This window comes from Leptosomus discolor, chromosome 3 (genome assembly GCF_034619465.1).
Source record: "Leptosomus discolor isolate bLepDis1 chromosome 3, bLepDis1.hap2, whole genome shotgun sequence".
In the NCBI taxonomy this organism is placed as follows: Eukaryota; Metazoa; Chordata; class Aves; order Leptosomiformes; family Leptosomidae; genus Leptosomus; species Leptosomus discolor.
In genome coordinates this window covers 62,143,411-62,153,846 of record NC_141393.1, presented here as the reverse complement: position 1 = coordinate 62,153,846, position 10,436 = coordinate 62,143,411, and the positions used below count along the sequence as shown (strand labels likewise).

Below are 10,436 nucleotides of genomic sequence, written 5' to 3'. Positions count from 1 at the left end.
TACTGAAAAAGTTGGGTACACCAAAGCCGAAAAATGGCTCTGCTATACACTGCACAGCATCGTTGGAGTCCCTGGAGTTGTTTTATGTACAGAAGCATCTGCAAAATGCATTCTAAACACCATACGCACCTGACGGGAAGTGTCATACATGAAATAAAACCGGAGGGGTACAACCTGCGTGTGCAAATGGACTGACGAGATAATTGATTGCACTGAATCAATAGATTTAAAATAGAATTTCGAAGTACCTTTTTGCACATAAAATGAAGCAGCTTTCAAGTTCAGTAAGTCTGTATACTGCAAAAAACATTAAGTACATTCACAATCTATGTTAATAAAGTAGTAAATATTTCTTCATTCAGCTTTATTTACATTAATACTGTAATTAAACTGAAAAGTACAGTTAGTCATTTGTAATATAGCAATCTTTTAACACATACAAAAATGACCATTTTCTGTATATAATTTAAGCTCAAAATCACAATTATCTCAAAATATTAATTACAATACAGCCATCTCCATCATAATTAAACATGTCTCTTATAAAATGGTAAAATTTTTAATAAAGGAAGGAAGTAAGGAAGGAAGCTGTTGGTTCTGAACGGGATACAGTACTCACAAGTAGAAAACCGAACCGAGGGCCGGGGCTGGGGCGCAGCCGCCCGAGCCAGCGCAGGGACAGAGGCGGCCGCCGCTGATGGCGATGAAGCCGCTGGTGCTGCAGGGCTGCGGCTGCGGAAAGCGCCTTACGAGGGCCGCGGCGATCCGTGCGCGATGCAGTGACGTCATTCCCTTCCAGAGTATTTGCTGGGATTGTCCAGGAAGAGGATTGGCAAAAAGCCTTTTTTAATTTTTTTTATTTTTTTATTTTTTTGAGAAACTCTTGGAACTCTACGATTCGCAAATACCGTCTTTTGAAATCTGCTTCTCCGTCAGCGCCGATGTCGGCTGACGCCCGCGCCCTCCGAGGGGCAAAGCGCGGGCGCCCCGGCCCTGGGTGCCATGGCTGTGCCGCACGCGTGGCGTGATGCCGCCACACACCCCCAGACCGAAGGTGCTCGAAACAAAACCAAACCACCAATTAATTCATATCCTATCCAAACTACTGGCCTGAAAGTTGTATCGTCACGGTGTGCTCCACTCACACTGGCAAGACTGACAAGCGAAATAAATCCTGACATCGGCTTGCCTGAAAATGGACTCGCACGTCTTTGTGCACTTGCTTAAAATCAAATTTTTGCAGGCGGAAGTGTGGGGGAGGAGTGCTGAGGCAGGACGGGGAGCTGGTACTCGCTAGCCCATGGGGAGGGAGCTCAAACTTCAGGTGAAATTTTATTCTAAAGTTGTTAGATTTAGACTTTAACACATTCTGAATTTGTTAAACTGCTTAAAAATGCTGCTCAGGTAGGTGGTGACTCCACAGCTGAGGTGTGTCACCTCCCGTGCCCACTTCTGCATTTTGGGCCATGGCCACTGGTGTCAACCCCTATGGCTGCTCTATGTGGGAGAGGGGCAGCGCCCGGCAGAAGTCTGGGCCCCACCTGCCCAGGAGCGTGGTGCCCATCGGCGTGGATGGGCCCGAGCACTGACTCCCCCCCCCCCCGAGTGGCTGGTGCTGTGGGAATAATAAACACCCTGACACCCGCTCCTCCGGGAGCTGGCCCTGGATCCTGCACATGAGCAGACTGAGGGGGGCGTGGGCTTCGTTTCTTACTGCCTTTGCATTTACTGTTGCATATATCTCTATCAGATATATACATATATACACACATAGCTATAAATAAGCATTTTTTGATTGCATAAGGTAATTAAATGCTATATTACAAGCCCGAGAGGTTTAACCAAGGAACGTCTTTACATTCAAAGCGCTTATCAGCAACAGCAAACCACTCTCCTGAACATGACACACTAAGTTTTAGCTGGATTTTTGGAAGATTAGTGGTGTTCTAGAGCATTTGTGATTTCCCTTTTCAGGTGTTCCCACACGAGCTAAAAACAGGGCTCCTACGGCAACGTTTCCGAGGCCTTACCCTGCTCGCGGCTGCCTTCGCTGCCCCATGGCGCTCTGCCCCCCCGCTCAGCTCTCGGCCGTCACTCACACCAGCCTGGTCCTGCCCAGGGGCCCGCGCTGAGATGCCGGCCAGGCCTGGCCATGGCTGGCTGGCACACCTGTGCCCCCGCTGGAGCTGGGGCAGTGCCAGGACAGTGGCTGCAGGCACGTTAAAATACCTTGGAAACCATCGGAACAGCTGAAGATGACAAGCAATTGCTATTGCCAACAACTGGCCTCTGCCTACCGTCAATTATCATACAAACTGGAAGCTGTGAGCAGGAAAATGGGTAAATTATTACGACTGGGTAGGCCTGCAGGCTTCCTGCGGTCCGGGCTTAACGTTTTCCTCAAAAATAAGAAAATAATTTTGGGAGCAGCGTTTTTTCCTTTTTTTTTTTTTTTTTTTTCCTTTTTTCATTCTTTTTTCCCCTTAAAAGTGCTGCCTTATAACAAGGCTGGAGAAAAGCAAACAAGTTCCTGCCAGTCTGGCCCCTGGGTTTTCGGCATGCCGTGTGCTGGGTAGAGGCAGCCCCGCAGCTGTGATGGGATTCAAGGGGGAGCACAGGAACAGAAGATCTGGCACCAAGCACTGAGCTCCTTAAAACTTCTTGCAAAATGAGGATAAGGGAATCACTTTCAGGCTTCTTGTTTTAATCTAGCCCTTCTCTGAGGAGCGTTAGCTAAAGAGTTTATTGCATGGAAAGATCTAAAAAAGCGGAACCGTGTCCCCAGCTGACAGCCCTACGGCCGTGGGTATGCGCCGCGGCAAAGCCTGGCTGCAGGGTGGACGCCCTGGCGGGTTCCTGCCGGAGCCCCTTTCGGTCAGTGTGAAAGCCTCCCCCAGGGGCTTCGGAAAGATCAAGAGCGCGAGCGCGTGGGTCGTCGGGGTGGGAGCACCCGCGGCGCAGGGGCTGCGGAGGGAAACCCCCGCGCCTGGGCTTGCGCCTGCCTGCACCAGCATCCGTGAAGCGAACCCACACCTGGAATTCGCCTCAGGGCGAACTGCCACCTGCCTCCAGCACTTACTGTAGCATCGTAATTAGTAAAAAAAAAAACCCAGTCCAAGCACACCCATAACCTGGCGGCCTACCTGCACCCGGGTGGGCCATGACCCTCTGCGAGGCCACGGGGGCCCTTCCAGGACAGACAGAAGGTGCAGGTGATTTTAAAGGACGACTGTAGGAATCCTAAGTAGTCCCACTAAAGTAATTTGAATTGCTCATAATACTAGTGCTAGTGAAACATCATTTCAGCCAATTTGAATAAAAATAATGCCAAAAAAAATATTTGGTCTTTTTTCAGGCAGCAGGGGTTGGTGTTAAAGCCTCACTACCGCCTGTCCCAGCTCCTTTCTGGAGTCAGGGGAGTTCTGGCTACGTTAAGGACTTAGACGTGACACCCCGCTGCACTAACGTGCTCCTGGTGTCGTTTCCGCTCCATTATAACCCGTCAACAAAAGCACTCGGTGACCCTGAAGCACACGCAGGTCTCGCACAGCCCTGGCTGCCATTGCCGCTGCCCTTGAGCCCTCACGAACTCGGCCTGCGGAGACGCCACCGAGCACAGCCCAGGGCGTTAGTGAGCCCTTGGCTCGCCTCAGTTTGCCCGGTTTTGCCTGCGCGTTGTTACCCTGGTCCTAGGGCAGAGCCCTCGTCACCCGGTCTGCAGCTGCAGCTCCCCGCCACCTTCCTGGCGATACGTACGTAGTCGTTAATGCTGCCACGTGTCTCACGAGTCTGTCCTGTGGTTTTGCTTGCGGGGGGCGGGTGGGAGCATCGTCCCCTGTACGACGGCAGCGGTCTGGCATGACCCAAGGCTGCCGCGGGCATTCACTGTGTGTTCCCGCCAGCAGGATTTCGGAGCTGGGGCGCTGCGCTGTCACAACGTGCCTATGGGGTGTGCAACACCTGACATGCCGGTACACGCTGCTGCGCCGGGAGGTGTGTGGGGCCACACGGTGACTTCTCCCATGAAAACGCAAAGGCAGCTCCACTCCAGGAGGAGTTCAGGTGCCTCAAGGTCGATGAAGGGACCTAATCCCCATCACCACCATCAACTAAAAGCTACGTAGGTGTCTGCCATTTTCTGAACGTGACGTTGAATAAATCCTTATGTCTTTTTTTTTTTAAAGGGCAATGAGGGCTCGAGAAGGGAAATTTTGGCCTCTGAACTGCCAATGATCAGAAATGTTAGGAAAGTTAGACGTTAGGAATGTTAGGAAAGTTTTAGATGGGCTTTGCCAGAGCCTGTCTGATTTGATGGCACGTTATGAAATTACATCCATGGGGCAGGAAATTGAAACCTGAAAAAACTGAGCAAATAGCGATCCAAAACCAGATCTTGTGAATTCAGCAAGCTTCTTCAGGTTGTGCTATCAGGAAGATTTTAATTTACTGAAAAGTATTAATTGCTTAAATTTATCTTCTGAGTATCATCCAATCCTTTAATTCAATTGGTAAATTTTGGGATTAGCTTCAGCTACGGGGCGCTGTGGCATCAGCTGGTGTGTGCCCACCCTGGCGGGTCAGCAGCTCTTCCAGCGAGGACGCCTGCCTGGGCAGGGTCAGATCCATGTGATGGGGGAACCTGCTCAGCCAGCTTGGAGCTCCTGTCTCATTAATAGTTCTACCCACAAACTCTGTCGTTGCTGTGGACAGAGGTGAAATAGGGAGGTGGGAACGGCCAGAGCACAGGGAACCTCCTGCAAAGGTGGAAGCGTCGCTTTTCGAATGGTGGTTAAGTGACCCCTGGGCAGGGCCGCAGCTCGGCAGGGACCCGGCAGGGACCCCACACGCTGTGCCGGTGCCGCGGCCTGGCCGCACGCGCTTCTTGGCAGTTGCATTAGAGCCAAAATGAAAAAAAAAAAAAAAAAAAAAAAAGGAAAAACCAATCCAAGCCACCAAAAAGCTGGTGCTTCGCCCTAACATTTGGGGCTGGTTCCTGCTGTACCCAATTTGACTGACTAATTTGCAATTCCATGTTTAAGTACGGGCACTGTCTCTCTCCTGTCCTGTCTCTGTCTCACCACCCTCACCCAACACCCGGGCCCGAAGCGATCGCTGGGCAGTTGGCACCTCAGGAGATTTCTCCTCCCCAGTCTGGTGTCGCGGTGACACTGGGACGAACGGTGCCCTTCGGTGTGCCCCAGGCTCGCCCGGCGCCACCCACTGCCGCGCCCGAGTGCCAGCTGCTCCCCTTCCCTCCACAGAGACTGCCGCCCGACGCAGGACGGGCTGAAGGGTAAAGCCTCACGACAGCGAATACAGCGGGCGGGGGCTGGCGCGGCCTCGAGCCGTGCGACAGCACAGAGCGACGGAGGACCGGGGAGCGTCAGGAAAGGGCCTGTCGTTTTCAGTTAAAGAGTTAACTAACAACAGCAGCAGCAACCACGGAGGTTTTACTGGCACCATCACAACCTTCTGCCATTTACGAACCACACCTGCCTCACCTCTCTGTTCGTCCGTGGAGTGTGTTCACGTGGAATCAGCTAAAAGTGGCAAAGGAAAGGAAGTCACCAATTTTCGTGGAGGCTACTTATACCTAGGTCCCAGAGTTGACAGTGGAATTTATTAAGTATCTCACCCTGTATAGTGACGTTTTTACTAATTAATATGGAGCCAGCTATACACACTGCATATGTACAGGTATTTTCATAAGGCATATAATATCTTTGCATTGAAAATAAATGAACATTATTAAATTTAATTTAATATATACTTTCTTTGAGGTGTTTATGAAAATATTTTTTCTCTATATTTTTGTATGTGACATGATAGAAATATTTCATGGGAAGTACAGGTTAATATATTTTATCTTTATAAAGGCATATACAACTTTGAGGCAGTGTTTCTGATGGACAGCAGAATTCCTAAAGAATTTGTATGTGCTTCTGTGTTTCGAAATCATATGAAATTGACTTTAAGAAGTAACTCGATTAAAAAAAACGCACCAATGCACAGCCAGAGGCTGACAATTAAAACTAATACATAGCCACATGAACAATATATTTATATAGTTAATATATTTTTTTTTCCAAGATGATTGGTACTAACATAGAGTATTATACATTTGGCACTACTGTTTGCCATTGGTCCAGCAATTGGCAAAAATTTGTTTCCTATGTATAAATCTGTTTGAACATTAGATCTGGCTAGACATATTTACTATTTATAAAAAAATATTTAGACAGTAAGCTCACGTTGAATAACTAGGTCTACTGTATTCTGGAAACTCTTCAGTAGTAATACAGCTTTCTCGTGTTCCATATGTACAAAACTGTGTCCGTTTGCCTGTAACACAAAAACAAGAGGAGGAGAAATCAAATGAGAGTCTATTGAGTGCCGTCTTTTGGGGGGAGCAAAGAGGTACATGGAAATTAAAAACAAGGCTCAAATAACCAATGGTCATACAATGATTTCCCGCAAACAGGAGCTCAGCTGCAGCACAGAGAGAACACACTTCTCTCTCCCTCCGTTGGACAGACACGGCACTCCCCCGCTCTGAGCAGGGGCTGGACTGGGTGAGCTCCGGGGTCCTTTCCAGCTGAACCGGTGCTGTGACTCTACTGCACCCCACACACTTTCTGAAGAAAGGAGCGCTCTGGGCTGTCAGAGCTCCAGAGGCTGGGAAGCCCAGAGGAGGTTAATGCCGCCAGCAGGCACTGCTGACTGTGGAGGAGGTGCTGGCTCAGCTGGGGTGCAGACAGACTGCGTATACAGAAAGGGGAAAAATCTACTGAATAAATTGGTCTGCTTTCATGCTAACTGCATCCTTCTACAACCTGTCTGTTACAGTGCTACTTAAAATAGTCAAATTTTAAACAAACAGAATTACCAACAGCTTCCTGCGTGTGATCAAGCACCAAAGTAGAAGAGCCACCACTGTACAGAATAACGCCAGCCCGTGCCAGTGAGCAGGTACCGACCCAAGGTGACACTCGCTGCAGAGACCTGCCCTTCAGCCAGCCGTGGCAGCCTCAAGACTACTGCCGAGGGGCCAGCTCAGGCCCCCTTGGCCCCCCCACAGGGCTTGCACACGGCTGGGTGAACACTCAGCAGGTTCAAAGCTCCCCCTTCCCTCCCCACAGACACCAGCAGACACCTCCGCCATCCCTCACCCGTGGAGGCCACGGCCAAAGGCACAGCGAGACCTGTAGGGCTCCCCGGGGCAGAGCCTGGTCTCGGTGGCTTACAGCAGCTCTACAGACACACCGCACTTTAACAAAATACGTACGTATTTTAACTGACATTTACAAACAGCTTAGCAAAGCCTTCGTGCTTTGGCTAATGAACTACTGCTGCCATGAAACTGCAGCCTCACAGAAGAACTACCAGGCATCTGTTGCACGTACCCAGACCGTTATACGTGGCTATCACCTTGGCCACGACAAAACCATACTACACCACATCACATGTGGAAGACAGACTTCAAGAGCCACCCTGACCAGCACCCAGCAGGGCTCAGGTATTGGATAACCAGTATCAAGTGGCTACCAGAGCCTCAGGGTGCTCATGTCCCCCCCAGCTCACCCGTGACCACGGCCAGTCGCCTCCGCAGCGGTTGGGATCCTGCCCCGGAGCAGGGTCTTGCGGGAAGGACCCCCCACGCCCTCTCGCTGTATTAAAGGATGCTCAGCCCAGGGTGAGAACGAAAAGAAGTGTCGCCACCCGTCTCTGAGCGGTTTCCGAACAGGACGCCCACGAGCGTGGTGGTGCTTTCGTGGCACTGAAAGGTTTTGGTTCAAAGGTTCCGGCTGCTGTGGGCTCCAGCACTGACAACTGCACAGGAACGGCAGCGGGCAGGCACAGAGCCCAGAGGAAAGGCAACATCCAAGCAACACTGAGAAGCAGCTCACTTTTATTCAGCGTAACACAATGAAATATATTTCCTCTGGGAAACAGGAATACAGATTTCAGGCAGGGGAGGTTTCAAAGACATCCCCTTACGTGCCAAACTCAGGTGGCTGTTTGGCATTCAGCTTGAGGTCAGCTCAGACTCTGATGTAATTCAAAGGGAAATCGAAGGAATTTTGGCTTATTCACCACAGCTCACTGGGCTCTGCATTGCTCATTTAGGGGGGAAAAAAAAAAAAAGGTAATAAAAGAACCTGCAAACCAACCTGAGCGCAGGCCAGCTCTGCCTACTCCCCTTGCATTTTCAAGCTGCGCAGGGCTGCGGACGGGAGAACACTGTGCAGGTTCAGCTCTAGCTAGTGGAGAAACCTCTTTTGGACAAGAAAGGTTTCTCAGTGGAAGAGGGCGGTAGGAGATACACATCCAAAAATACCTAAGCAGGCTATACCCAGAGGGGTTTGTTATTTAACATATAAATAAATGATAGCTGGAATCGACGTCTTTCATTCCTGCTGGGGTCTCACATTCCCCACAAAATAGGCAATGAAACCCCCAGATATATTTACACATTGTGTTACTGTTTAGTTCTAATTATTGGACAGAAAGAATGGTTTTTAGCTGAATCATGGAGCCACCAAAACAAGATTTCGTAGAACTGAAGCGTGGCCTTTAACGTACAGTGGCAAAATTGCACGGCACGGCTGACAGAGCTGCTCTCTCCTGGCTAACAGGCTTCGCAGCCGTACAACTGTGTTCCTCCTTAAAAGTCATCTACCAAAACTGCTGCTAATTTTATAACAGAAAAATCATTCTTACTTATCAAACAAGTAACGGAAGCGCTTATGACACAGAAAGGAAAGGTACAACAGTGTTGCTCCCCCCAGGATCCCCGTGGGGCCGTGGGCTTCTGGAGCTGTGAGGACCAGAACTCGTGCACTGCAGAAGACACAGACACACACTTCCCTATCAAAACCAGGCACCGGGCAAAACCGGTGTTTAAGACAGACAGTTTCTCCAGGAGCAGGGTAAGTCCACCCAGGGAATGTCAAGCTTCTTAATTTTTAAATCTTCCCTCTCTCTTTTACCAGAACCACTTGGGGAGTCACATAAACGTATGACAGAAACATTACTGCTTCTCTGGAAAATATCCTGCTAAGCAAATTCTTCCATGCCAATGTTTAAAAACTTTCCCTGTGGGGCCCTGGTCTGGTAATATCTGCCTGTGCATGACCTTGAGCGAGCGGAGTTCACCATGTGGGAGCACAGAAGGTGCGCGGGCATTGAGGGGGCATGGGGGTGACCTGCCATGACAATACATAAAAAAAATGGGGGGAAAAGCATCAGACAGACCCAACGGGAGGGAGAGGCTGTAGCACGAAGATTCAGATGACACTAAAAGCAGACCACGAGGCAGACAGCATGAGGACAGAGAGGGCTCAGACTGAGGGAACACAGGAAGATGGTTCCTCCCTCCGAGTCCCAGCAGAAACTGGTGTCACAACCAGCACACGTGTGGAAGACAACAAGTGGCACAGAGAGCTACGGATGCCAACGAAGGCAGATTATGGGCGAGAAGGAACTTCCTTCTGCATAGTCACTGGCATGACAAAGCCCTGGTCCTGGCAGGGGACTGTCTCAGAAGATCAATGCAAACAGAGGTGCTGGTAGCAGTGGACAGGGGAGGTGGAGGTGAAGCGATGCCAGTGAGTATTAATAATTTCAAGGTCACACTGCCGAGGGAACTGGATCCTTTCAGCATTGCTTATATTGGAGAAGTAAAATATCCTTCATCACAGTTATGGTTTTTTCTCTGTTAACTCTTTCATGAGACTGACAACTGCCTTTTTACCTGCCACAATATAAATCAACACCTAGTAACAGGCAGAAGTAATTGCAAATAAAAGGAAAAAGTTCTTGTCAGAGAATTTGAAATGATGTACTGACAGCGACAAAAGAATAACCCTGCTGAGACTGATCCACAATCCTACGAGAAGGACTGAGAGTGCAAAGTCAAACAAAGTTCATCAACATAAGTGATGAATAAATTAGGAGAATGAAATTTCCTACCCAAAAAAAGCAACGCGGTACCTTAAATGTGTTTCTATAAATACAGGTAAACACTTCTCCTTGAGGAACACATGCTGAGACAAGAGAAATCCCAGCTCCTGAGGGCCTGGGCCCATCAGGAGAAATCATCTGACACAACAGAACGAACGCAGGTCAAAAGCGCACCCCTTTGATGTGGACATGCTGGGTACACGCACGCAGCAGACCCGTCCCCTGTGCCTGCTCAGCTCCTTACACCCGTGCCCCACCAGCTGCACAGGGGAAAATGCTAAACTTGTCTTGCTTTGGCATACGCTGATGCTTGTGAAACTGCCGGTAAAGCTCCTTTCTCCCCACACCTTCTTGCGCTGCTGGTGTGGAAAAGCTGGATATGATGTAAGGACTATTTTTATTTTAGAGTTTGTGTCCCCTGGATCAGTCCCGTGACAGACTGTAAGCATTAACCCTTTCCTGCAGTGCCCTGC

At 49.6% G+C, this 10,436-nt stretch overlaps 1 protein-coding gene across 3 annotated transcripts in view; it reads right to left on the bottom strand.

Annotated features, from left to right (window-relative positions):
* Positions 1–6,234: 6,234 nt before the first annotated feature.
* The window catches only part of LRRC7 (leucine rich repeat containing 7), a 90,733-nt gene continuing 86,531 nt past the window's right edge, over positions 6,235–10,436 (bottom strand). For all 3 annotated transcript variants that reach the window (XM_086462186.1, XM_086462188.1, XM_086462189.1), the window contains one exon: positions 6,235–6,342. In XM_086462186.1, the coding sequence (XP_086318312.1) occupies positions 6,235–6,342 (108 nt within the window). The remainder of the gene's footprint in view (positions 6,343–10,436) is intronic.